Source organism: Phalacrocorax aristotelis, chromosome 4 (genome assembly GCF_949628215.1).
Source record: "Phalacrocorax aristotelis chromosome 4, bGulAri2.1, whole genome shotgun sequence".
In the NCBI taxonomy this organism is placed as follows: domain Eukaryota; kingdom Metazoa; phylum Chordata; class Aves; order Suliformes; family Phalacrocoracidae; genus Phalacrocorax; species Phalacrocorax aristotelis.
Window position 1 is genome coordinate 6,704,412 of NC_134279.1, and position 26,122 is coordinate 6,730,533.

At 48.4% G+C, this 26,122-nt stretch overlaps 1 protein-coding gene across 5 annotated transcripts; it reads right to left on the minus strand.

Moving 5' to 3' along the window:
* Positions 1-25,742, minus strand: NDNF (neuron derived neurotrophic factor). Of its 5 annotated transcripts, XM_075090169.1 has the most exons (5): positions 23,889-24,331; positions 6,994-7,148; positions 4,172-4,360; positions 3,031-3,155; positions 1-2,058 (listed from the first exon to the last, which is right to left on the minus strand). In XM_075090169.1, exons 3-5 carry the CDS (start codon positions 4,357-4,359, stop codon positions 665-667), a joined length of 1,707 nt encoding a protein of 568 aa, XP_074946270.1. In that variant the 5' UTR covers position 4,360; positions 6,994-7,148; positions 23,889-24,331; the 3' UTR covers positions 1-664. The 5 variants fall into 5 exon arrangements, with proteins under 5 accessions (XP_074946270.1, XP_074946266.1, XP_074946269.1 ...); XM_075090165.1 differs by lacking the exons at positions 6,994-7,148; positions 23,889-24,331 and adding an exon at positions 25,555-25,742; XM_075090168.1 differs by lacking the exon at positions 6,994-7,148 and having other exon boundaries at positions 23,894-24,331.
* Positions 25,743-26,122: the final 380 nt, after the last annotated feature.

The following is a 26,122-nucleotide window of genomic DNA, read 5'->3' on the forward strand; positions in this document are numbered from 1 at the left end:
TATAATCTAGTATTTTTAATTTTATGTACAGGAATATTACGTTATGGCAACTTTGTACATGAAATACATACAGTATTTAAACATGAAAATCAACTAGGTAAGAATTTACATTAGCAATGAAACTGCTTCATGTGCAGCCCAGTTAATACTTAGTTTAGATCTGTACTTTATTGGGGAGATATTTTAATAGTTTACAATCATAGAAACATAAACATTTAAAACAAGACTCTATAAAATAATTTACAGAAACCCTACCATCTACACTGAGAGTAAGGGTATATGTCTGTGAGCTTTGTGTGCGAATAACAAGGTGGACAAATGATGTATCTCAGCCTTTTAAGTATAAAATAATTTAGAAGCAGTTCATGCAATATGGAAGCAAAGGAGTGCCAGTTCCTTCGAGGTTTCCTGCTACCTTGGACATCTACCGAGCATCACATGTGGGTCACCGGAGACAAGATAATACCGTTGCCAGATGCTACCAGAGAGCACCAGCCTTAGTTCCTCCAATTACTTATGTAAACATAAATATACAGGTTGATATCTTTTCTACACAGTACAAATACAGGTCACAACTTCGCAGCTGTGCAAGTAGTCAATCTGTATACTTGAAAGTAGGATAATGTTCAGATGGGAGTTCCATATATTTCTATGTACAAGGGCACTAACAGAACTTCCTCGTTTTCACCAATTTGCTCTGATATTTCACAGAGTGCCCGCCGTGCCCTATCACGTAAACATCCAGCAGGTAGGACTTGCCAGGCTGCAGGCCTCTGATTGTCTCTGTGGTCACTGCTTTCTGGATGTTCTGGCTGTGGAAGTATTTACAGAGAACCTTTTCTGACTTCTTCCTCGTATCTGGACCCAAGCACTGGTTCTGCTCTCTTTTCTTCTGCTCTTCATTGTAATTGTCATCCACTTCCCTTTTGTAGATGCAGAATTTGTTTCTTTCCTGCGTGCCCAGCCACGCCACCGTGACCGAAGAACACGTGCGGAGCTTGTCAAAAGCTTTAATTCGCGTATCTTCAGGAAGAGAAGGAAACGACTGCTTGTTAGGCCTTGTTGTAGCCAGGATCTTCAGCATAGAAGCACCTTTTTTGCTTCCTTTCAGCCTAATGAGATATTTAGCTTTTGCTTTTCCCCGAAGCTGGAACTGCCGCACACCCTCCACGTTTTGAGACAAGAGAAGTTTTCCATCTCTTCTAACTTGGATCTGAACAGCATCCAGGCATGAATGAATGGAGAAAGTGACTTTCTGGTGAGATGAGACGGGAGCAAACCGTAGAAATTTGACTCCCTTTCTCTTGATGAATACATCCGTAACTTTGCCATCCTTGAGTTCGACTGTTTTCTGTTTAGCCTCCTCCTTCGTTCTGGCAAAGGTGCCAATGTACGCGGTGCTCATGTTAGTGTTGGTATTTACCGCAAACATGTCAAAGTAGTACTGCGTATCAGGCTTCAGGTCAGACACTGTGAAGATATTCTTGTTCCCGATACAAACTTTATGCAGGTCAGCTCTTGGCTTCGAGGACGTGTGGCGCCCAAACTTTGATGATGATTTTAGGAAACCACGTTCTTTGCCAGAATTGTTGTCTGAAAGGAAGCCAAAATGGGCAAAGTCAAATGGACTGAAATCCAGACCTGGTTTTGGAGCCATCATGAAGGCATCGTCAGAACTGAGCTTGGCTTCAACAGCACAGAGGCTTTTGAAGTTGTGTTCTTTACTGATGACTATGCAATACTGAATTGGCTGTTTCAGTAAGGAGGCGGTGGGACTTGGTTTCCACGCCAGTGTCACTGTTGTACGTCCCAGGGAAGTGACATCGATTCTGGGATCGTAAGGTAGTTCAGGATAAGGTTGGTCCGACTCTGGAGTAGTGGTTGCATACGCTTTAAAATGTGTATCTTTCTCTGTCGACAGCACATCTAGCTGGTACAAACCAGACGGGGAACTAGAGGACACAAAGTACTCAACATCATTGCCTTTGTAAGAGAACAGCTCTGTGCCTTCCTCATTAGTAATCTGCTGTTTCTGTTGCTCAAGAGGTTCTGGTTCACCTAGATTACAAGCAAAGAAAAACAGTTGTACAGACGCAATCTGCAAATATGAGAAAATAAAATTCTAACAAGCACTTCTACATAAAATACAGAAGTGAGATGACAAAGGAAGGTTTTATCTTCTGAGGAAGATGTAATCAATACTTCAAATACTGTCAAATCAGAGAAGGAAATTGGCTTGGCACTCAGGCTAAATCCAAGCGCAACAGAAATTGCACCTGAGCAGTATTAACAGAGTCTTGTGAATGGTAGCTAATACCTTCCACTAGAGTACTTCACGCACCAGACTTGGAGATGCCATGCAGTTCCCCAGGGGGAACTGACTCTGCTGCCTGTCTCTGGACTTCAGCCCTTAGCTTTAGCCCTCTGAGTCTCACTAAAATTTTGCACCTAAATACAGTGGGGGCAATGTCTGTACAGTGTATACCATACAATGGGGGTGGGGGTGGGGTGACATTTTAGCACTTGTGTGAGAGGCTCTGGAAGCCAAAGACCTTTTCTCTCGAGTAGCAGTTATACGGCTATTTCCAAATAAGCTTCATGTCTACAGATGGCAAGTCCCCTCAAAGGGGCGAGCTCAGCCCTGCTGCCACACCAGCCCTGTCTCTCCAGTTCTTATCTTGTGTACACAGCTCACCGCAAAGCCCCCGTGAAATTGGGTTACGCTGGGCAAACACAGTTTGTTGTGGCAGCGTCCACCGCACTCTGTAATTATAACTTTTTATAAAAGCTTTTACTTTTTTTTATAAAAAGCTTTTACTTTTACTTTTTTACAGCCTTTTTCCTTGTCATGTTGCTACCTGCTGCCACTTCCCTGTGCAACCACAGGACTGGGGCTGAAGGTCCAAACAGCAGATCATAAAGATGGGCCTGCCGCGAGACTCGGCGTCACACCGAGACTGGTTTGAGGGGCTTTGAATCCAGGAGAAAAGCAGGTCTCAGAGGCAAGGGAAGTCACTGATGGTTTCTTACCTGAACCTTCTCCACTGGCTTCCTCCGGGAGTTCTTGCACACTCAGTTTCCACTCCAGAGGGGCATCACATGGTGTCACTGTCACTGCTAAGGGAGTGTTGTCCTCTTCAACCACAAAGAAATACCTAGGGGAAGGTTAACAGACCCATACATCAGTAAGTCCTGATGGCAGCCAGCTGGTGGGACTGACTTGACGTGATCAAGGTTGATCTTGGTGCAGAAACAGAGGCAAAAGCGTTACTTACAGGCAAGCATGTGCAGAGGGAATATGGGAAGGCTGGTGGGCGAGAGCTACGGAGGTGAGGGGACTCCTCCCACTAACACTGTGCTGCAGAGTTCACCCTTTGCTTGTCAAGACACAGCAGAGGGGTTTCTGGCCTCCTGCCCTCCCTCCACCACTTTTTATACCTACACTAACTATATACAGTATAAATGGTCACAAAGGTGTAAGTGAGGAAAACAGGATCCTCCCTGGAATTTAGGGATATGCTCTTTAAAGCAGGACACACATTTTGTGCTATGTCCAGGTAAGGGCCCTAGAAGCATGTATAGATAGATATATGCACATTCAGCTGTTCTCCTGCATCCCCCCCAAGCACCACAGGTCATTTATGGTAAAATGCTTCTCACCAGTGAAGGTGTATGATCTGAGGAGGAAGGTGGCAATACTGGTCTTCCCTGAACTCTTTAGAGCCTCAGGTTCTTCCCCAGTCTAACCTCAGTGTTTTCTGACCCATAGGGTCGAGGATCGGAAGTGGGGAGTTCAGATCAGACTCGCTTATCTGTGTCTTCAAAGCACAGTATGAAATAACAGAGAGAGACAAGTGTGGTGGGGTAAGCCTGTAGTTTCTAATTTCCTTCCCACTCCCTTTGCCTCCAGGCACAGTTAGTGGCCCCACCTCAGGGAACTTGTGCGGTCTGTGGGAGCTCTGGGCTTATCCCAGGAATCAAATAAATTGGATGGACCTGCAGCTGGGAAGGGCAGACTGGGATGGAAACTCACACAGTTGCTTACTTTACCAGACAGAACACTGGCATTTGTATTTTTGTGCTGTGGATCCAATTTTTATTTCAAAACACGCAGCAGATAAAGCTAGTATCTTCAAAGTACAGCTTCCTCATTTGAGCCAGACAGAAATACCTTTTAGGCGTGTCTCGGAAGAGGTAGCTGCTAATTTCAGCTCCATCTGGGATGACTGACGAATCATGAAAAAATGCTTTGTCCCGGATCTGCATTTGGAAGAGCTCCTCATCTCTGGTCGGTAACTTCTGGGGCCTGGAGCTGAGCGGCAGCAGCAGCAGCAGCAGCGGGCAGCGCAGCAGGAGCATCCTACAGCAACGACAGGGAATCCCGCCTGAGGAGGGCTGCACCACACGCAGCAGGAGCTGCCGCCAGCTTACCCCGCGCTGGTGGGTGAGACCGTGGCGAAGCACCGGTTTGTTCATGACCGGCGGGTGCTGACTCGGCTAGCTGCAAACACATGTGGCTCTTGGGGGCTGATTTACTGCTGAAACACAGGCAGACCTACAACAGCTCACGCACTTTATGTTTTGAAGGCACCTTCACTGTACTGCCATACAAGCACTAGAAATTCGTATTGTAAGGACAATGCACGCGCCGTCACAGAGCTTGGATAAAGTATGTAAATAAGATTTTTCCATCTTGAGCTGTAACTGAAAGCAAGCCCGCGCACTGGCTGCAAATTGATATCTCTCCCTCTCATTAACAAAGAGCAAAAGCCTTTGACATACTTTGATCAAGCTACAGTTTGATGTTTTGCTATAGCAGAAATGGAGCTTTCTGGACATGGGAGCTAGAGTAACCGCAGAGGTGGAGGGCACATCGACTTTGCTCTCCTTAGGAGATTCCGGTTGGGCTTTCAACAGTCCTTCAAAAAGTAAATATTTCCAGTGAAATTGTTCTTTTTAAAAATAGTGAATTAGGAAAACATGTGATATAAACTCACACATTTTCAAAGCACATTGGTATTAGCATGCAATTCGGCAGGGCTTAATCCTCAAGCCTGATGGGAATTGCAAAACACAAAAGCAGAGAATCCCTTACAAATTAGGCATAATAATTCATAATCTCAGCCTTTCATTGTTATGTCTACAGCTAGGTCAGTAATGACTGCCCTAACATATACAGTGGGACAGGCTGGAAATCTCCCTTCAGTACAGTGGACGATCTCATATGTAATGGCTCTGGTGTGGGGGGGTGGTAGAAGGGAAACAAAGCCCATTTCTGGTATGAGTACAGAGAATTTAAATTGCTAAATTATAACATTTTTTAAAATTAGAAAGGAAGACACTTAGGCCGTTACCTAAACTGTGTTAGCCACTAGCTTTGGGGAGAAGCAGGATAAAAAGCTAAGCTTGCAGGAACAGTTTAACTTGTTATTTGGCTGAATGTGCAGTCATGCACTGTCCCTTGTACTGCGCTGTAAGTTAACTATGGCTTTATAACAAGCTCTTTACCTTTCAGATCAAACCTACTGTTGAGATTGTTTTTTTTTTCCCCTCCACTTGACCTTTCCCTAATATTTTATGTAAAAATATCAAACATAAAGCTCCTTGAGAAGTGGCATGATGTAGTCTAAGCCATAATAAAATTGCTCTTTTCCTTCAAGCACTTAATGAAAATACAGGCACCTCTGAGGGAAGCCCCTTCCATAGCTTTACCTTCCAAAAACCCCAAAGGAGGCACTGGAGGCCAGTGCGCTCATGGCGCAGGACCCTCCTCCTCGCCCCAGCCCACGCCCTCCAGCCCTTTGGGAGCTTTTGGTAAGACCCGCTCCTCCACAGCCCTGAAATCCCCACATGCCCCTTCCTGCTCTCCTCTTTGGGGAGGCAAGTGGCCAGCAGCCTGCCAGCCTCTGCCCCTCTCAACCTCACCACATCCCTACCGAAGCTCGCTGTGGGCACTGGCATCCCAAATGAGGGAATTCACTGCAGGCAGCATGGGGTCTTGTCCTCTTTTTCACTTCCAAGCTCCTGACAAAATCTTCCCAAATCCCCCCTCCGTGCTGCCTCTAGCTCCGCTTCCAGGGTGCACAGAGGCGAGGCTGTGGGATCCGCCTCTCCTGCAGACTGCTAAACATGGCCATCCACATGTAGGACAGCAGGTCTTCGGACACCAGCAAGGCCCATGGAGGGCTGTTTTCACACTCATATTGCTTCCTCTGCCTCTAGTATCATTATTTAATTGCTCCTTCCACCAACAGTGCAGGTCCCCCCCACTCAACCCCTCCCTTCCTCTCCACTGTCCCAGTCCCCGTTATCTCAGCTCGTTCCCACCCTGCTTTCTACTCTTTTCTCTCACTCATGCTGTCCAGCTCTGTCCCTGTCCTTCATTTCTCTATTTGCCCACTGAAACTGATGATGCAAGAGGGAAGGGAAAATAGGTAGCAAACCCCAAAGTAACCATAAGCCACAAGTGACACGTACTGAAAACTCCCTCACCAGGATGCCACCTCCTTTCGCTCATGCCTTCCCTCACACCAAGGGCTGCTTCGCACTCCTCAGCTTGCTCCCTCCTTGGCCCACCATGTATTCCTATATTTGCAGCTAGATCCTTTCCTTCCTGAGTGGAAAACCATGGGAAAGATGAAAACGAATGCTTGAGGTTCACCTGGCAAAGTTTGCCCCACAGTCATGTCCCAGGTGGGCAGGGAGACCGCAGAGGAGCCCCCTGCAAGCAAGCAGCAAGCATGCCTGGAAGCTCTGCGGCGAGCTTGCCAGTCGATGGCCCCACCGTCTTGCAGGGAAGCCCTGGTGTGCCACGGCTGCCAAAAGCTATTTTGCAGCTGGAGAAGCCTGTGCCCTTATTTATTTGGTGATAACCTGGTGACAACAACACACAGCGGCGGTTCCCTGTTTGCAGGGCTTGCAACGCTTCATCTGTGACCCCACCCGGAGCGCTGCGTTCAGCTCCAGGGCCCCCAGCATGAGAAAGACACGGACCTGTTGGAGCGAGTCCAGAGGAGGGCCACGAAGATAACCAGAGGGCTGGAGCACCTCTCCTATGAAGACAGGCTGAGGGAGTTGGGGTTGTTCAGCCTGGAGAAGAGAAGGCTGCGGGGAGACCTTATTGTGGCCTTTCAGTACCTGGAGGGAGCCTACAAGAAAGATGGAGAGGGACTTTTTACAAGGGCAGGTAGTGATAGGACAAGGGGTGCTGCAAGAGGGTAGATATAGATTAGATATAAGGAAGAAATTCTTCCCTCTGAGGGCTGTGAGGCACTGGCACAGGTTGCCCAGAGAAGCTGTGGATGCCCCGTCCCTGCAAGTGTTCAAGGCCGGGTTGGACAGGGCTTTGAGTAACCCGGTCTAGTGGAAGGTGTCCCTGCCCATGGCAGGGGGCTGGAACTAGGTGCTCTTTAAGGTCCTCTTCCAACCCAAACCGTTCTATGATTCTATCTCCGGCACTCACAGGTCTCAAATTGTGCGCTTCGTTATTGTTTGGGATGTTTTAAAAACAGGTTGCCACAGCGCTGTGCCCTACAGAAGGGAAAGGAGTAAAGGGCTTTACCTAACACATGCAATTGCTACTTAGAGTTAAATCCCGATTTAGCTTTCCCAGTGCTTGTCAAAATTCATCCCAACAAGGTCCTGACTTAGGTTTTGATGACAACAGACGTATTTCCTTGAATTCAGAGTGAAGCATTGATACTTATCAGCAAAGTTAATGACATTTGACCTTTTGGAGCAAAGATCATTAAGTCAAAATACTTGCTGACTTGAGTCATCAAAGTCAGCAGAAACCTCGTCTCACACAAAGCAGGATGAGTTTTGTGTGCTCTAACACGCTGTTTATTGATTTTTCAAGTATTATCGTTGCCCAAAAGGAAAGAAGTACTTTCCAACTTAATCACAACAGTTAGAGCAGATTATTTGGTTAGGTAAGAAACTGTGACACTTTCTGCAGACAGCATCCTCCACGTGAACCCCTTGAAACTGTGATCGTGTATATTCCCACAGCCAGTTCCAGCGCAATGTAACCTCTATTAAAATAAACGATTTTTGATTATAGGAATACCCAGGCTAAGCCTCACTTCTTAAATAATTTCACTAGCTAATTCACTCAAAAAAGTCCTGTAGGCAGCATTTCTGTCTCCATTACCAATTGCAGCGTAGTGACAAGGTACAGATTTGTCTCTGATTTCTTTATCTAATTGTAAAAGCTCTTCAGCTTAAAAATAACCACAAAAGACACATTAAGGTTAGCTCTGGGAGGCCTGGGCAAGCAGCACCGGCCCACCCCACATATGAAATAGACTGAAAAGTTGTCAACTGTTACTGAAAGAGGAAAGTTTTACAATCTTTGTTCCTTCACAACCGAATAAGATTTTGAGTGCTTTCATTTTCACATATCCAACCTCGGGAGGCTTAAAATGGGCCTGATTTTCATGCACAACACTTCCAAAAGCAGGACAGCTCAACAGCAAAGAGGCATCCAAAACTCACTCACAGTTTTTGGAAACTGCGCTATCAGTGCTATACCACCCTTTCACACCAGTGAATAAACAGATTTTATTTTTTGCTGTGCACTCATTATAATTTGGCAGAGTTTTAAGCTAAATCCTCTATGGTTTACTCAGGCAAAACATCAAGAGGAAAGCAAAAAAAATCAGTTATTCATCCCATGTTTCTTCCCAGGCAAGTTCACCACTGGGCAATGACTTTGACAGAATCCCTCAGAAAATGCACTCGCTTGATGCACTCGCGTGAATTCGTGCTCTCCCACCCAGCCCTCGGAAACCTCCGACAAACGATTTTCTTGTCTCAGTGTGCCGTGCTCCGAGCCGGTTTCATTTTTAGAAACCAGGTATAAGCCAAGGCCTAAGTACTGCACTGTAAAGCCATACCAATTATGTGAAATATGTTGTGCGATTGCTTATTCTCCAGACTGTGCCACCTCCTAAATGCCTTTTATTCCCTTTTCTACAAGTTCATCTTGTTTTCTTTTCTTTTAAACTCTAAGTCAATATTTTATTGATATATTCCTGCTGACTGGAGGGATTTGCCTGCTGTTTATCACTGAATTTAAGAAAGCGCCAAAATAAACAGTCCTAAGTGAAATAATAAGCACCATTTTCCTTCTCCAGGATTGCAAAAGTGCCCTCTAATGGCCCATCTTTACCTCTTGCTTTTTCCCCAAACTATTCTCTAAACCAAGCCTTAAACCCAAGCGTGAAGGTAAACCTCCCACCCCGTCCTCCTGGGCAAGGCTGGTGCTGGCTGCGGGGTAAGGAGCAAGGACGAGCGGCGGGTGTGGGACAAAGCTGGCACCCCGGCCACCCGGGAGGTCACAGCCTGGCACCGGGAAAGGGGATGGCTCACCAGCCCGGCTGCGCAAGGACACCGACCTTCCCGGCATTGCCGGAGGTGAGGGAGATCCCGCTCAGCAACCATGAGGTTGGCATGAAACAAAAGGTATAAACCTGCTGCAGCTTGGAGGGACCAGGACGGCACACGCAAACCCCCAGCAACAAGAGCATCACTGAAAAACATCCTTGAGACAATATTACTTGCTTGTATAGTCTTCCATTTCCAAAATGTGGCAGGTGGCTGGGGTTGCCTTGTATTTTAACCTGGCAGGCGGCTGGTCCTGTGCCCAGGTGAGCAGCTCCGGGGCGGCACAAATACTCCGGCAGCAACAGTCATGCCTCGGAAAAGGTTAACTTAATGGCCCTCTATGTATTTATTTAAACAGATCAACAGATGCAAAATTCATGCTGTATAGTTGGAATGGGATATAAATTATTTTGAACACCTCAAAATTTACCACCTTGCCAGAGGTTTGGGGATTCTTTTTCCTTCAGAAAGTAAAAATAAACACAAGCAGCAATCCGGCCATTTTATAAATTTGAGCTATAAGCACGCACATGAAAATCATCATTAAATCGGATCACAGACTTTATGATGATTACAATTCATTCCTAGCTTTTTAATGATTTCCACTCAGGCAGTGAGCCTTACCCGACCTTTCCAAAACCCCACGTACACAAGCCCCCTGCGCAGCCTTTAGGGCCTTTGCGCATCAAACTTTGCACATCTATACGAAAGGCCTGCAAATACCTAGGTAAGCTGCAGTTATAAGCAGAAACGGAGAGGGTAATGGATTTGCAGCTGGCTTAGGTTCCAAGCTGGGGGACAAATTAGCCGGAGCTGTGGCAGCACCTCACGGGCTCTTCTCGCAGGCCACAGGATCAGCAGGGTGGGCGCATCCTCAACCAAAGCCAGAAACAGGCAGCCTTGCGGGCAGATAAAATCACCCCATTTTTAATTTTGCCAGTCAAGCCTACGGTATTTTCTGCCTGCCCTAAGCAAGCTGGGTTTTTTTCCAGCGAAATATAGTGGTTGCACAGGGTGTACCCCACGAGGTATCAGAGGCTCCCCGCTTACATCCCATCACAGAAATCCCACCCAGCAAGCCAAGAGTCCATTTTGTCTGGCTGTTTGGGTGGGATTTTGATTTCATTGTGCATTTATTTCACACACAGACACACGCGCTCACGGGAAGGCTCGATGCCACCAAATACACCTACGCTCTGTAAAAAGGGAGCAAGAGCATTAGGTGCACCATGTGCAATGCCAGCGCTGTTCACAAGTCATCTTCAAGTGCCTTGATCTATGGAAGTAATTTGCTTTACTCCTCAGCTGTCTGCAGGTCACAGGGACCTGTAAAGGATTTACAATGACAAAAAAAAAAAAAACAAACATCTGGGTTTACCTGCAGCAAATGCATCTGGAATAAATAATCCCTAATGTTTAATTACAGAGAGTAGAAAGCGGATGACTGTAATTTAGTGAGGATAATTTCAAGGCACTGCCTGCCACAGTACTTTTGTGTTGCATTTCTTCTCTTTTTATTGTATGGATGGTTAACTTTTTTCCCTCCTTATATCCTACTTTTAAACTCTGGTGCATTGGGGGGTTTTTTTTTGGTTGTTTACATTACCCATGCTGCATCTCATGGTAAGTCTGTAGATTTATTGACACGATTTAAGTCCAGTTTCAGAACTCAAAGGGCTCTGTGCGACTTCTTTGACTTATTATAGGAACGCTGCATGTAAAGAGGCTGCGAGCTTTTCCATTATACACTTCATTTCTAGAGATATGTAACACAAATATAGGCACTTTGGCACAGAGTTATCACCTCGGCAACAGAGAAGTGTAAAAGCGCCTACCAATTTTGACTGTAATACAATTAGTTATTTTTAACGTGCAAACAAGGAAAAATCATGACTTTGAAATTTTAAGTATTTACTGGGAGCTGCTCGGTTTGTTTGTTTAGGGGGAGACCAGAGGGGAAAAGTGAAGGCCTGCCATTTAATACTTACTATTCCCTAAAGGATCTGGAAAACGTTTGGTATGCTTTTCATTTGGGTTTGATGTTTTTTTTTGTGTGTGGGTTTTTTTTGGGGTTTTTTTTTTTTAAAAAAAAGCAACACTCTTGAAAACTTGTTGTCTGGTCCTGCCTCGTGCCTGGGGAAAAGCTTGGGCCACGCAGGGCTGTGGGAACCCCGCGGGAGCTCAGCCAGCGCAGCCCCAGCCAGCCCCTCCGCCGGAGATGCGCACCCGCCCAAAGCCTTTCCCTGCAGAACGGGGTGGGGGGGACACGAGGAACACAGCCCCAACAGGGACGCAGGGGTGTATCGCTGTCTGCGCGGATTTGAAAGAGAAATATTTTTGTGTAGCACCACAGCTGGCTTGACGTGGCAGCTCCCGTTGGCAGGACCAGCTGTAACTGGGAGGGCAGGAGCACTTACGGACCTGTAATCTGTGGATTAAAGCTCCCTAAGTACACACAGAGACGATGGACCATAATGGTGCCTTTGAAGCATTTGGGGTCCGCTGTGTCAATAATCTGTGGATTAACTGACCGCCTCCTGCAATTCCAATTCAACCCACGATTTTCCTTTGCTGGGAGTATTGTTTTAGCAAAGCAAATCACAGTAGCATGGGAAAAAAAAAAATCCAACCATGTAAAAATCAGAAGGTATGAAGAAATACAGGGACATTTCCACGAGATCTTAATGAACAACAGTGGCAACAAGCTACAGCTTAGGGGAGAGGTTAATTCTGAAGGGGTAACGTTGTAAAAAGCGGAGCTCTCTCATATTAGACATGTTGAAAAACATACTGAGGGAGATATGGTATTAAAAATAAAATTTTACATGGACTATTTTGTTTCTAAACTGAGCCTTATTTATTTTTCCACTTTTAGTGGAAACAGATTCAACTCTGATTACATCAAAATCGCCACCCTGGGGCTGGTGGTAGCTGGGTGCTTCAAAAACCAGCTGAGCCAGGAGATGCCATTTGGGGCACTTGAGGAAATGGCTAGTTTTTCTTTCTTTAATCAGAGACCACATACCAGCGCTCCTCTCCTTCGCAGCTATCTCAACCCGTGCAACTCAGCCGCAAGCATCAAAACCAAACAAACAGTGAGTCCCCAGCGACCCCCCGTTACAATGCCCGGTTGTTCTCTCATACCTCTCCTTGCGAGGGGATGGCAGCGGCATGGGAAGAAGCGATGGGCTGGAGCACTGGGTGGCAGCCAGCTGGCAGCTCACCCCTCCGTGCCGAGCTCCGCTTCCCTTGGCTGCTCCGGCATGGGCTGGCCTGTGTCCTTGCCATTGTACCTGCTCACCCTCCCAAGCCCGTACAAAATCCCCAAGCAGCCAGCCGTCGCTCAGGGAGAGGGCAGGCATCATGGGATGGGTGACCAGTACCCAGCTCTTCCAGAGTTAAACCTCCTGCCAGATGCCCAACTCAGAGAAGGGGAATTTTTTCCATGCTCTCAGCAGGGTCTGAGCCCCAGTAGGTGAAATAAGATAAAGCAGAGAAATCTTAGTTTGCACAACTCCAGGCCATTTAAGATAACCAACCCTGAATGCCACACAGCTCTGCCACAAATCTTTCATCGCAAGATCTGGAGGTGTTTTATAATGGAGAGTAATTATTATCCCCTTGTTACAAGCAATAAAAGTGGGGCAGCGACTTTCCTTGTTCAAGGAAATCCCAATATAATCCCTTCCTTTAATCATAAAACAATAGCTACTTTCCTTGGCCAAGTCACTCCGCCTTCAGCACAGCGCTCTCAGTGTATGTTACTGTCTCTCCATAATGAATTTCAGCAAGGGGATTAGTGGGGAGGAACACAGACAAACAATTACAAATTACAACCAACATGAGCATGTTGGTATTTGGTACGGAGTTTCCCACTGTTTCTCTGGAATACTTCCGAATGACATTATGGGCAAGTGCCCTTGCAAAAACCCAAAAGGGCCGGGGATGACTTATGTGTCAGGGTATGATAAAGAGCAGGAGCAGAACCGGGGTCCGTGCATCCTGCCGGCGCATCCTCGGACCGCCAGGGCTTACGGCTGGAGGCCAGAAAGGTCTTTGGAAAGGGCTAAAACATAAAAACAAAGTGATTAACTGCATTAACTACTGCAGGAGTTAAAGCTTCTTGAGCCATTCCTAGGGCCTGGGGAATACCCCTCGCCTGGCAGCTGCCCGTGGCCAGCAAGGTGTTTGTTAAGGGGAAGAAAAGAAGGGGCTTGTACAGGGCAGGGCGCTGCGGGAGAGGCAGCGACAGGCAAGGGGCTGCGGGTCACCAGTGAGACTCGCAGGGCAGGAGCAGGGGGAAGCCGAGCCTCCGGCGGCTCCAGCAACAACTGGAGCGCTCATGTTTTGTGGAAAGCTGCGCTGTGAGCACACTGTAATTCCTTACACGCTTCTTCCCTTCTACTTTTTGACAGATGATTAAAAAACAGGAAAGTTGCTGACTGCCTTGAAACACTTGTAAGTACATATAGGCTGATCCCCTCAGCTTCCATCAGACACGCAGTTTTCTTCAGCATCAGGAATGACACCACACATGTATGTAGGATTACAAGCTGCAGCCAGCCCAAGCACATTAGTATTCAGGCCTACTTCCCTACCTCTACACGCAGAGTTTTCCTGCAACAGCCAGTTATGCCTGCAGTAGCTCAGAGAGTAACAGCAGCAGCAGCTCACCAGAAAGCCCTCTGGCTGCTGGAAGAGCGAAGCAGGGCAGCAGCTCCAGTAACAACCCCTATTCTGGTGCTCATGCCTAAGAGGCGATTCTCTGACCCCCGGGGAAGCAACTGCATCCCTGCGCCGCCGCCAGGACAACGTCCCGCTGTGGTTTGCAGGGGTGGCGGATATCTCAGAGTGAAAACACAGCAACAGGAACTCACATAGAAACTGCGGCGGGCATCTGGCACAAAATGCAATTGTAAGGTTGTATTCTAGGTTTTTTTCAATCCAGGAACACTCGTAGTTAACTAGATACGGGACAAGGAGAAAACAGAATTTATATGAACAGGAAAAAAAAGTTCTATTTTATTCTGTTCTTTCCTATATTTTTTCAATCTTATCCCTAAGTTGCTTTTAGTTACACCCAAATCATGTAATCCAGATCCTCAGCTGACTTCAAAGAAACTATGACTTCTTCTACCGAATCGAGAGTCTAGCCCATAGTACTTATGACCACAGTAATGCGTTATGCTGATGGGTGATCCCCCAAAATTTCCAATTCCTTTGTTATCATCAGAATCCACATTTTTCTGATTGAACTTACTGTCCAAAATTTGATTCAGTTTTAATATTATTTGCCTTCAGCTTTAAAGGTATGCAAAGGAAATCTTAGGCCCGACAAGTCCTTAATGAACCCTTAAGGTGCTCTCTCATAATGATTTGTTAGGTATCGTGGTAATTCACAGATTCTGTGTCTCATTTTCCCTAGTTGGAAAAGGGTTGCTGGAAATATGTAAACATTTGTCAAGTGTTTGAAAATGGAAAGTATCAAATGTAGTGCTAAAGATATTGATATTTACATATTTCTACCAGCACGCTCAGCATTAAAGATGCCAGACCTCACCCACAGTTACAGCAGCAAAGACTTTCCAAGACCCAACGTGGATATCGGCCCCCACGCTGATCCCCACCGTCCCTAGAAAGCAGCATGCACAATTTCTTAGCCACACCATCAGCTCTGCCGACCTTCTCAGAGGCTGCGGTGGCTGAGAGCACAGGATGGCCCATCGCCAGCAAACCACATCGCAGGCAAGACGATCAGCCTCCCCACTTCTCCTGTGTGTCATTTAGAAAATTACCTCTTTCGCATGCTCACTTCTATAAGCTGCACGGGGAGGGACAAGGAAAGGCAGGGATGCTCACGCTGGCTAAATTTGGCCTATTGGCATTTAGTTCCTTAGCATCCTGCTTTTAAAAAGACACAAACTCCTATAGAGGGCAACTCAGTAAATTAGTGAAAATTATTAGCGAAGGACATTAGCTGCTCTGAACTTCTCGACACAGCTACCTGCAGTCAACCCCCCGTGGTGCCTGACACTTCCCACCACCTCCAGAGAAAATCCAAACTTCTGCTTCCCCAAGAGCCTGACCTTTGCTCGGCAAGGTGGGGGAGATTCGTCCTGCCCAGCCCCATGCGTGGAGCCTCCAGCCCCCATTTCCTAATCCTCCCGCTAGTCACTGGGACAGATGACAGCAGTGAGCACGCCTGATGTTCACAAGGGAGCAGGGACCCTCACAGGAGGAGAGCGCCCGTATGGTGCAGGGTGGCTTCCAAGGTTACTCAAAGCTGTTGCAGCTACTGAGAAGCAGGAGAAAGATTTAGGACAAGCGTGGCCAGGTGCCGGAGGAGCTACAGACCCCCGCAGCCCGCGTGCCTGCCCTGAGCCACTCAGTGGCTGCCACAGGGCACTGCTTGCCCAGCATCACTGAACACCTCCAGGGCTAAGGAGCCATGTGATGGAGAAAGGATTCACCTCCGAAGAGCGAAACGGTACATGACCAGAGAGATGGTGAAGCATGGCCATGGAGATCGATGCCACAGTTGGGCCTATGGTCAGAGCTGACGCACGCATCTGTCCTAAGATGTTACAAGACTCTGCGAGTGATAGGATGAGAGGAAATGGCCTCAAGTTGTGTCAGGTGAGGTTTAGATTGGATATTAGGAGACATTTATTCACTGAAAGAGTGGTCAAGCATTGCCACAGGCTGCCCAGATTGGTGGTGGAGTCACCATCCCTGGGGGTCTTCAAAAAAACATGTAGATGTGGCACTTGGGGACATGGTTTAGGAGGCCTGGGGTGTTGAGTTGGGGGTTGGACTTGATGATCTCAGCGGTCTTTTCCAACCTTAATGATTCTATCATTCTATGAGTCCAACCACAGCTCGCCAGCCACCACAGCCCATTATTCCAAAGCAGGACAGGAGCATGTTCAGGAGCTGTCAATCTTCAGGGTGGCTTTCTAACACTTTTTGGGTTTTCTAAGTGGCAGATTTCTGGCACGACCAAGCTGAAAAGTCTTTCCCGAGTGCAAAAAGACAGGCGCTCTGAAGGGACACGCTGCAAGAGTTTCAAACCTGCCAGGGTCAACTGCAGAGCTGTGATAAGGGATCTCAAAAATCAGACTGTCAAAAGCGGGCAGTTTCAGCTCCACCCTTCTGCGGGGCCAGTGTTTATTTGTCCAGGCTGGCCGGTGAAAGGTTAGTCCTTTATCTAGTTACGCGAACAAAAGAGGAGGGAACACACATAGGGGCGGATAGCTCAGACAGTCACGGGTGAGCGAACACACAAACAACCCCAAAACCTTCAGGCCTTCTTATGGTAACCATACATCCTCGGCAGGCGGAAGGGAAAGGCGGAAGGGAAAGGCGGAAGGGAAAGGCGGAAGGGAAAGGCGGAAGGGAAAGGCGGAAGGGAAAGGCGGAAGGGAAAGGCGGAAGGGAAAGGCGGAAGGGAAAGGCGGAAGGGAAAGGCGGAAGGGAAAGGCGGAAGGGAATTTCTACATTCAGAGGTGGCTGAAACATGTGCCAAGGGCCTTTGCTTCCCCAAAGGGGGAAGATGTGGTGAGAGCTGTGGTGTGGGACCCAGTGCTGCCTTTGGGGGATGTCCCTTCACTAGCGACTGGAAATGGCGGTGAGATCCATGGATGAAAGTTTCTGCTAAAGGACAAAGTATCATTTCAACATCACTGTTAATACTGCATTGTAAAACCCAAAAAGCTGTTAAATTCAGAAAAACTGTCTGCTCTTCGGTGCTTGCCCCCTCAAGGGCTTTCAGCAGGCCCAAGTGGTTTGGGCTGGAGCTGAGCGGGGGGTTCTGCCCTTGGGGATGACGCCCTCAGGTCCTGTTTCGCTCCTCATGTGCACATTTCACCGAGGGCCATGAGTCAGGGTCCACGGAGTCCCCGGCTGAACAAAACCAGGCTGAATGGGGGTGGCCATGAACCCAGTGAGCAAAAGGTTGAGCCTGAAGCATTTTTTGGCCTACTGGAAGGACATATCGCTGATGTATATGGATTTTGCGTTTTCTAGTTGAAGCCCTAATAGCCTGGATTCTCTTATAAATGCTTTGCAACTGCTTTTTCTTAAATGAGTGGGAATTAGAAAGCGCTCCGTAAATTAACATAGCACATGTCTTTCCCTGAGCCTGCCGCCCTGCTATCGCACACTTGCAAGAGAGGTGTTATACTCTTGCTTTAAAATACCTACTTAATTCAAATGTTAAATTAAGTTAGACTTGTTCACATGATGTGAAAAGGTCTTAAAACCTACTTGTTTTTCCTAGTATGAATTTTTTTCAACTATTGTACTACAACAGGATTATAAAAGTTTTAATTGGCTGACATTAAATCTTCTCTGTAAAAATGTAACTTTAATACCCGCTAGGACCATTAGATTTTTATTCATTATTTCTCATTACTGTAAAATCAGTTTGAGAGAGCCCCTAGGGTCTTCACCAGATAAGGATAAGATCCTATTAGTCCTACAAATCATACTCAAGTAAGTAATTCTTACCCAGGAGAAAAAGCCCACGGGGAATTAAATGCAGATTTAGTAGCCAAAGGAAGAGAAAGAACGGGGACTAGAAACCGTTAATGCTGCTCACTCATGTTTTCCTTCGCATTCAGAAACCAGCTGGCAGCTCCGAGACACTTGGCTTTCCCGCACCATCATCATCCCGATCTGTAAACTGCTTAATTTGCATCAGGTTTCTGGATTTCAAAATGCTGAGACACGTTTAGACTGTTTGACTATAAACAAATTAGCGGCAAATCTGCTGCACCTAAACAAAGTAGCAAGAGAGAGAGAGAGAGCGCTCACGTCTTCACGATGTTCTGGTTGATTTGTAAAAATCATCTACCCTGTTTAATAATCCCTGCAGACGTGTGCAAAGAACCTGCGATCGCATCATGCCTCCCGCCTCCCCACCAGCCTTTGCAGCGGGAGCGGCAGCTGGTCTAGCACTGCTCTATTTTGGTACCGAGCAAGTTAAAAGTGAGAAAGATTAAAAGCATCGTTTTTCTCACACCCTAATAAAGCTTCAACCCCTTTAAAGTTACTTTTCCTTAAATAAAAAAAAAAAAAGAAAAACGCTCAATTAGGCGAACAATGCTTTTCCCCTGTAAATCACAGGGGAAGTGTCGGCCTCGGTGGTGTGTCACGTTGCGAGCGTGCGAGGGTCACGCTGGAGGGGCACTCATATCCGGACCCGCGGAGGGGGGAAAGAAGTAGGAAAGATAAATTATTGCCTTTTGTTTTTCAGATTTCCAGGTGCTCGCAGTAAGTACCCACTGCTTCTTATCTCAGCTGTCACGCAAGCAACAAACATCTCTCCAACTACTGAATTTAATTACCCTAAAACCAGAGAGGTCCTGATCCGGGCCAAAACCCGAACAACCCCGTGTGCTCTTCAGCAATCTGTAAGAAATGCTGAAAATGCTGCGGTTACCTAAGTGCTCGCCCCTGCCCGGGTGGAAGGACACGGCCCACTGAGAGAAAGATGCTCGGTGCAGGATTCACCTGCATCCCTCTGGTAACTCAGATATATTTTTACTTATCGAAGCAGTCATGGACTGGGGGCTGGCTTCTCAGACCACTCATGCTACTGATTTCTCAAACGGCATTTAAAACCCATCCTGTAAAACAACCCCCAGAAGATCATCACGTTTTTGGGGAAGTTATAGTACCAGCTGTCTCACACATGAACGGAAAAAGACGACGCTTTGCCTGTTTCTGACATGTCCCGCACAACCAACGTGCTCCCCGGGGTGCAATCGAAGCCACCTACACAGTCACAAGATTTTCGGCTGGTTCCTGTTATAGCCCTGTGTTAACATTTATCTTTCTCCCATTCAGTGGGTGTCCTTGAGTACTACAAATTAGAAAATTAATTCTGAAAGAACAAACTTCTTTTTAATATTTAGTCTCTCCCTCTTAATTTATTTCCAGCTTTAAGCACGTTCTCCTGGAGTTATGATTTATTACCCTGACCTATTTCCCAATCTAGGGGCAAATACTTCCTCTCCTAATGACATCTTGTTAAAGTTTTCAAACATCTCCTCAGCCTTCAAAGCTCCTTCCATCCATCCATAAGCATTAGCTTATTTGAGTCCTTTTCTCAGGCAGAAACGATCCCTGTTTGATTTCATGAAGATTTTTGTCGTAAAAGTAGCGTATTCTCCGTCACGATGTAAAACAAAGTGTGGGGAACATGGCTTCTGCGCCCAAAGCAATGCTCACTCACTGCAACACTTGTTATTTAACAGCAGTACCTGAGTCCCTTCTCACTGGTCTTACCTAAGATATCCTCTTTCCTTTAACATAACTCTGATTTATTCTCCTTTCACTCCTGCCCATACAGTCAGTGATACAGAGCTCAACAGCATTCGGTATCACACCGGGTTTGCCGGAAGCAAGGTCGACATGAGTCTCATGGGCTGTCCATACACTCTCACACAAGCCTTATGTTCCAAACATGTATTTCTTTATCTATAATTAGTCGAGGGTATCATCCTCGACGCTGGGCATTCCCACCAGTATGTGCACCCTTTCGTAAGGGCTTGCAAACTTCTTTTCCTACCTGAAGGAGGAGGCCCTTCACTCCTTTCAGTCAGGTCTACCCTTCTCCTCTGCATTTTATAATCAAACAGAAAAAGAAAGCAAAACCTCCCCCGGTATTTTAACTCTCACGAGTGGTTGAACTGGTAGCCCAGAGCAGCCATACATTCTTCCACGTTAATAACATCAGCCTCTTTGAACGCACTGAACGAGAAACGTGCAGTTTTCATTAGAATGCCCTTAATGCAGAAAACGTGCGCGTTCGGCAAGGTCGAATGGAAACCCGCCTTCTCTGGTGTGTCCATCGGTACAAATTAGTAAATCTGCCTCTTGCAAAGCAAGCCGGGGACTGAAAAGATAAATACCCACTTAGTAAAACAAAATAAAACCAGCTCTAGAAAGATGCAAGACCCTGAAGGAGGACTGAAATAGCCCCTTGAAAATAGTGAAGTAATGGGCTTACAGTTTTATTATCCGTATAAAGTTTAGTGACTTCAAAATGAACGCGAAGCCAAACAAGACTTGTTATCCCTCTAAAATCTGTGCTGTAACTGAAGCCAGTACCCAGATGTTCTGTGGTAAAATCCGCCGCTTCGCTGCATAAAAGCACCACATACCCTGACGTACAGTCCTGGCTCGCCTTTATCCAAACCTACTTAGATTCTGGGTTATTTTTCTAGCAATCTTTTAAACTGCCATGGGAAGCATAAAAGGTGGCCTCCTACAAAACCGTTTGGTACCAGCTTGAAATGTAACCATTTGCAGAAATAAATCAGGATTTCTTTTTAATAAACTGTTTATTACCAGCCTTTCGGAGCATAAATTGTAGAAGAAAAAGCAAGGTCTGAGTTTAATAAACATCTCATCCCTTTATATATATTAAGGCAGAAGACCCTGGCACACTTCAGAGCAAAATCTCCGGTGAACCGGCTCCATCCAGCCCTACCGAAGCTGCGGGACGGGGAGCGGAAGGCCACCGCACGGCTGGAGGCACAAAACCACATTGCGCAGCCAAGGTGAGCCCCTGCTCCCCCGGCACCATTAACATGCCCACCACTAGCTTCAGCCCTCAGGGCACTCCCACGAAAGGGTTTACCCTCTCATTTTCAGTGGATTTATAAGGTGGACAACCCTTCTAAGGAGGACAAAGTGGTCTTGAAGACACTGTTTCTGCCCCCCCCCCCCCCCCCCCAGTTTTGGCGTACAAGCCATGACGTTTCGGGGCAGTGTGGGCTCTCGCCGAGCCGGCCGGGAGCAGTGTGACACTGAAGGAGGCCCCGGGCTCCAAGAGAGGGTCATGGCACAAGCAGAACCGTGGCACCAACCCATCCCCAGCCCAGCTCGCAGGAGGAGGAGAGGCGTGCTGGAAAAACCACGGCAGATGGGCCGGAGCTGCGTGCCGGGAGCTTTAAACGTCGGATGAACGCCGAGTATGTGGTGAAGGCATTCGAGCCGAACAGGGAAGGCAGCCACAGGCGTTACGTGATTTTGAACAGCTTGCTTGACAGTTTGCACCATATTGTATTTATAAACATTGGGGAAACCTAAATGCTTTTCCTTGGTGTTTCCTAAGTAGTCATCCACAACAAAACATGCGCGCAGGGCAATCCTATGCGGCTCTGCCTCACCTCCGTGACAGCCTTCTTAAAATTAAAAAAAGGGGCCCAGATTAATCTCTGTGGGATCAGCATCCTACACGGCATTCAAATTCCCTCTCAAACTGCGCATCTGATCACCAAACCCCGAACTCCCCCAGGGAGGGGCTGGGGCATGAGGTAACCCACCAGCCGATGACACCAGCAGCACGTCACGCGTGTGCCACCACCTGCCGGGTGTGGCCCGCGCCAGGGAGCGGAGGGGCCGCAGAGCACGGCACAGCCCCGGGCAGGCGCAGACATGGGGGTCGTGTCGCCTGGCTGGCGGGGCTGTGATGGCACGCTGCGGTGCCCGCCCTCCCCAGCAGAAAAATCAATGGGTTTTCTGCTCCGGGGCTGCACAGAAACAGGGGCAGTGTGATGCACCCACAGTCCTCATCACAGAAACGTGACAAGGCTGAAAGAATTTTTCAGAGGTATTATAAAGCTCTTTCAAATTAAGAGGGGCTCATTACGTACCGACACAGAAAGTCCACAAGGAACAGGTATCATTCTCCTCGCAACAGGATGCTACACAGCCACGGGACCCCAAATACACCCACACAGCACCCACACGTGATGCACTAGCGCACGTTTCTGCTTCATCACATTTTTAATGGTTGAAATAGAACATAAAATCTCTCGCTGTTTTAAAAAGTCCTCTCCTCCTCCAAATATTAAGAAGTTATAAATTCTAGAAATTACTCTAAGTACTCACAGAGACTCTCAGCGGTACTAGAAAGCTGGCCTCGGCAGCTCTCCTCTTGCAGGTATGCAATTTGCTACGAGGTAGGAGAGTGGGGCTGGGAGGATGAGGCATTCCTGACAAGAGGCAATCCAAAATGCCATTCCTAAAATAGCTTAGGATCAGCGATTTTTGAAGTAGGCTAAACAGAATCACCAAGTTTTTCTCCCCGTTCCCTTACAGCACAGCTAAGGGTGCTGACGTTGTCTAACACCCGAGCGCTACTTTTACGGAAACCAGGTTATAGCCGAGCCAGCAGCGCCTTGCCAGGGTCACTAGTGTATAAATCACTCGCCGCCAACCGTCCAGGAAGGAATTCACCCTCAACTCGCTCTCGTCTCTTCCAGTTTTACACAGATACAACTCCACCAGCTTGACCAAGCATGAAATCAGTGCACCTAGGCTGGAAGCCCATCATACGATGGTGCTGGATGGGGCTGCCAACGCAGCCTGACCGTAGGACGCTCTGACGGAGACACGCACGGTGCCGCGCTTGTGTCACCGAACGTCACCTGGTATCTGCTCGCAAACAGCCGGCTGGGCCAGGGAGATCTGTGTATTTACACTGGGGACCTTGCCTCCCCTCTGAGCTCGCCTCCTGCGGCTCACTCAAGCCCCAAGAACAGTGATACTGTTTAAGCGTTTTAATTAAAGATTGTAACTGGATGCTAACCAGATCCTTTGGTGGGGAAGGAAAGTCCGAGGGACGCTACAAGCTTCACAACCTGCTTTCTGAAGCCAGCCTTACGGAGGCTGCCTCGCTTGCATAGGTGCTCGCCGGGATGATTTCCCGGGCAGCATGTCATGGACAAGATCACGCTCGTCCCTGGCACCGAGCTAACCCATCACAGGAATCAGGGCAGGTTACCGCTCAAGCGTTAAACACATCCACAACAAAAATGCTCATGAGAATCACCGCTTTTCAAAAACCTGCGCTAGCCTTTAACTGCGAAGGTTTAAATACATAAAAGTTATATCTGCAAGTGATTAAACAACACTTCGCAGCCATTGTCTCTGTGCTGTCGAAATAAAAACGCGACCCAAGCCGCACGTAGCAAATCTCAGCACTCACATCCCACTGTTGAGTTTTCTGTCTACTTTTTTTGGTAGCCACTTTTTTTTTTTTCCCCTCCTCTCCCACCCCTCCAAAAACCCGAAGTCCGATGCTAGCGAAGCAGAGCCCTGCCAGCCTGGCACACACCCGCTCAGCAGCAGTGCCCGGGTGCAGGAGGACGAGCCGGGGTTCCCGGCAGCAGCCCAGGCTGCGGGGCACCGCGAAGAGGGCAAAAACGGGGAGGGGAAAAAAAGAAAAAAAAAAAAAAAAAAAAAAAGAAGAACGCAAATCTCAAAGGGAAGGGGGGAGGATCCGGGAGGGCGCCGAGGTCCCACCGGCAGCATCCCCGCTAGACGAGCGGCGGCGAAGCGGTGCCGGGACGGGGGGCTCGGCGCTGCAGCCGGACGGACCGCGCCGGGGTGGCCGCTCCGTGCGGCGGGGGGTCCCGCAGCCGGCTGGGGACGGAGGACGGGGGGGGCACGGTGGGCAGCCCCACTGCCCGGTGCCGGTGGCTTACCTTACCTTGCGGCGTCCGGTCCCGTCCCGTCCGGTCCCTCCCGCGGCGGGGGTGGGGATTTTTTTTTAGGGGGGCGGGTGTTTATCTAACCCCCCCGCTCCGGCGGGGACGGGCTGCAGCGGGGACTGTCACGCAGGTCCCTTCGCGCTTTATAGCCCCTTCCCCACCCCTCCCCGAGGGGGGAAGGAAAAAAAAAAAGAGAGGAAAAAAACAATAAGAAGCAGAGAAAAGGAGCCGGGGGAGCCCCCCCAGGGCCCCCGCCGCCGCCCGGGGGGAGGGCAGGGCCCCGACTTCGCCTCCCGGGAGGAGCGGCGGAGCGCCGGTAAAAGTTTGCAGGAGGGGCGCGGAGGGGCGCGGAGCGGCGCGGAGGGGCGGCGGGCGGCCTCTCGCTGCTGCTGCTGTCGCTGCTGCCGCCGCCGCCGCCGCCGCCGGGGCGGGCGGGCGGGCGGGCGGGGGTTGCCCCGCGGGCGCGGCCGCCCCGCCCCGCCACCGGCACCGGCAGCGCTCCGCGGAGGGGCGGGCCCGCGGGGAGCCCCGCTCCCGCACCGCGACACCCCACACCGCCCGCTCCCACCCACCGCCGGGCTTTGCACCGCTGCGCTGGGAGAAGCCGCTCAACATCCATCTTGGAAGTGTTATCCTGCCTGAAAGTCGGGACGGGAGGACGCGGGGGGGGGGTGGAACGGGATGCTGCGGGAGAGCAGCAGAGCTCCCGCTTCTCTTTTTCACGCAGCCCCTGCTTGAAGGTTGCGGGGATGCTGCGGAGCATCCCGACAGCGGTGGGCGCAGGAGAGAGTGCTGGGGAGGTGGGCGAGGATGCGTGAGGAATGGGATTTATTAAACCCTCCCGCAATTTAGCGAGTGGGGCTCGAAGCTGCGTATGCAACCTCTCACCGTCTCCCTCGTTACGTTTTAACCGGAGGCAGCTTTCAGGTTCGGGGAGCCGGGGACATTTTTTCTTACCTGGAGCTGCAACGAAAAGGAGGAAAGTATCCTTTGCCATTTAAAAACAAACCCCTCTTCCTTTTTGTTTCTTTTTTGGCACATCACTCATAAAAACATCAAGTGCTACATAAGCATTAAACAAGCTATTACCAATAGCAGCTGATGGGTGATTTCCCTGAGGATAATCATTCCTTCCTCACTACTTCAATAGATTTGGGGAGCAAAAATAAAATTAAACCTCCTTGTTTTTTGCAAGACTGCTGAGCAAATCTGACAGCAAAGCCTCAGCGGAGGGAGGCGAATTGTCATATTCTATAGGGTGACAATCAGCTGCACTCTGTGAAGACACAACCCCCAGAAGAGCTCAAGCCTTCAGGGACACGTAGCTGTCCAGACCCCTGCTAATTGCCATCAGTTACTGCCACTTACCTCCCACTCCGCCAACTCAGAGAGCAGCCGGGTCGCTCAGTGCAAGCCAGCAAGTGCTCTGCCCAAGGGTCTGCTCAAGAATATAAGTTCACCGAAAGAAACCCGGGATTAAGAGGAGCCCCGTGGGAGCCCCCATCCAGTTATCCTTCTGTTTTCACGTCCCTAATTTTACATATTTCACAACTGTATTTATAGTTTTCAAATAGGTTCAAGGGTAGGAGTTTGGGGAGGGGAGGAAAGGCACAGAAGTTTAGAATTAATTTATGCATGTTTAAGAAGGACCTAAAAATACCTGGTATTCGCATACAGCATCTGACTTCTTCCTTTCTAGAGGATCGTTTGCCTCCAACTGTGACACCTCAATAAAAAAGAAAAAAAAAAATCTCAGTAAACTACACGTGCTCCTCTTCTGCTGCAGAAGACGCTGAGATTCAATCATCCAAAAATGGGAGAATCTGACTAAATAAGAAAGCCCAAATTAGTAAAGAAAACCCAGAGCAATCTCACTCGTTTTTCCCCAAGCCTTTGGAGCATGCAGGAGCCAGCGGAGAGGGATGTGCTCAGGTGAAGGCAGGCAGCTACCTTCAGGTACGATTTGTGGCACAACAGTGTTCTGTAGAGCCTGCAAAAATGGCTGGCTCCAGTTTGAGGTCATTAGAGGTAAAATATTGCTACCCAGCCAAAGAGCTCTTGAGGCTGTGCGCTTCACACACAGGCAAACCGATTATTTTTAACCCGAGGACAGGTTTAGTGCTATTGTTCTTAGAGGATATTACTGTTTGTGATTTCAGGGGAAGCAAGATGACATCCCTGGGATATTATTTACTGAGGTATGTGAATACCGGCTCCTCTGCGTATAG

Bases quoted from the DNA above. Each gene is read 5' to 3' on its own strand.
- NDNF (XM_075090165.1), bottom strand. From the start codon at position 25,574: ATGCTGTATGCGAATACCAG. The intron at 4,361-25,554 runs GTATTTTTAGGT...TCGTTGCTGTAG, and splicing joins ATGCTGTATGCGAATACCAG to GATGCTCCTGCTGCGCTGCC. The intron at 2,059-3,030 runs GTAAGAAACCAT...CTTGTAATCTAG, and splicing joins AGCCAGTGGAGAAGGTTCAG to GTGAACCAGAACCTCTTGAG.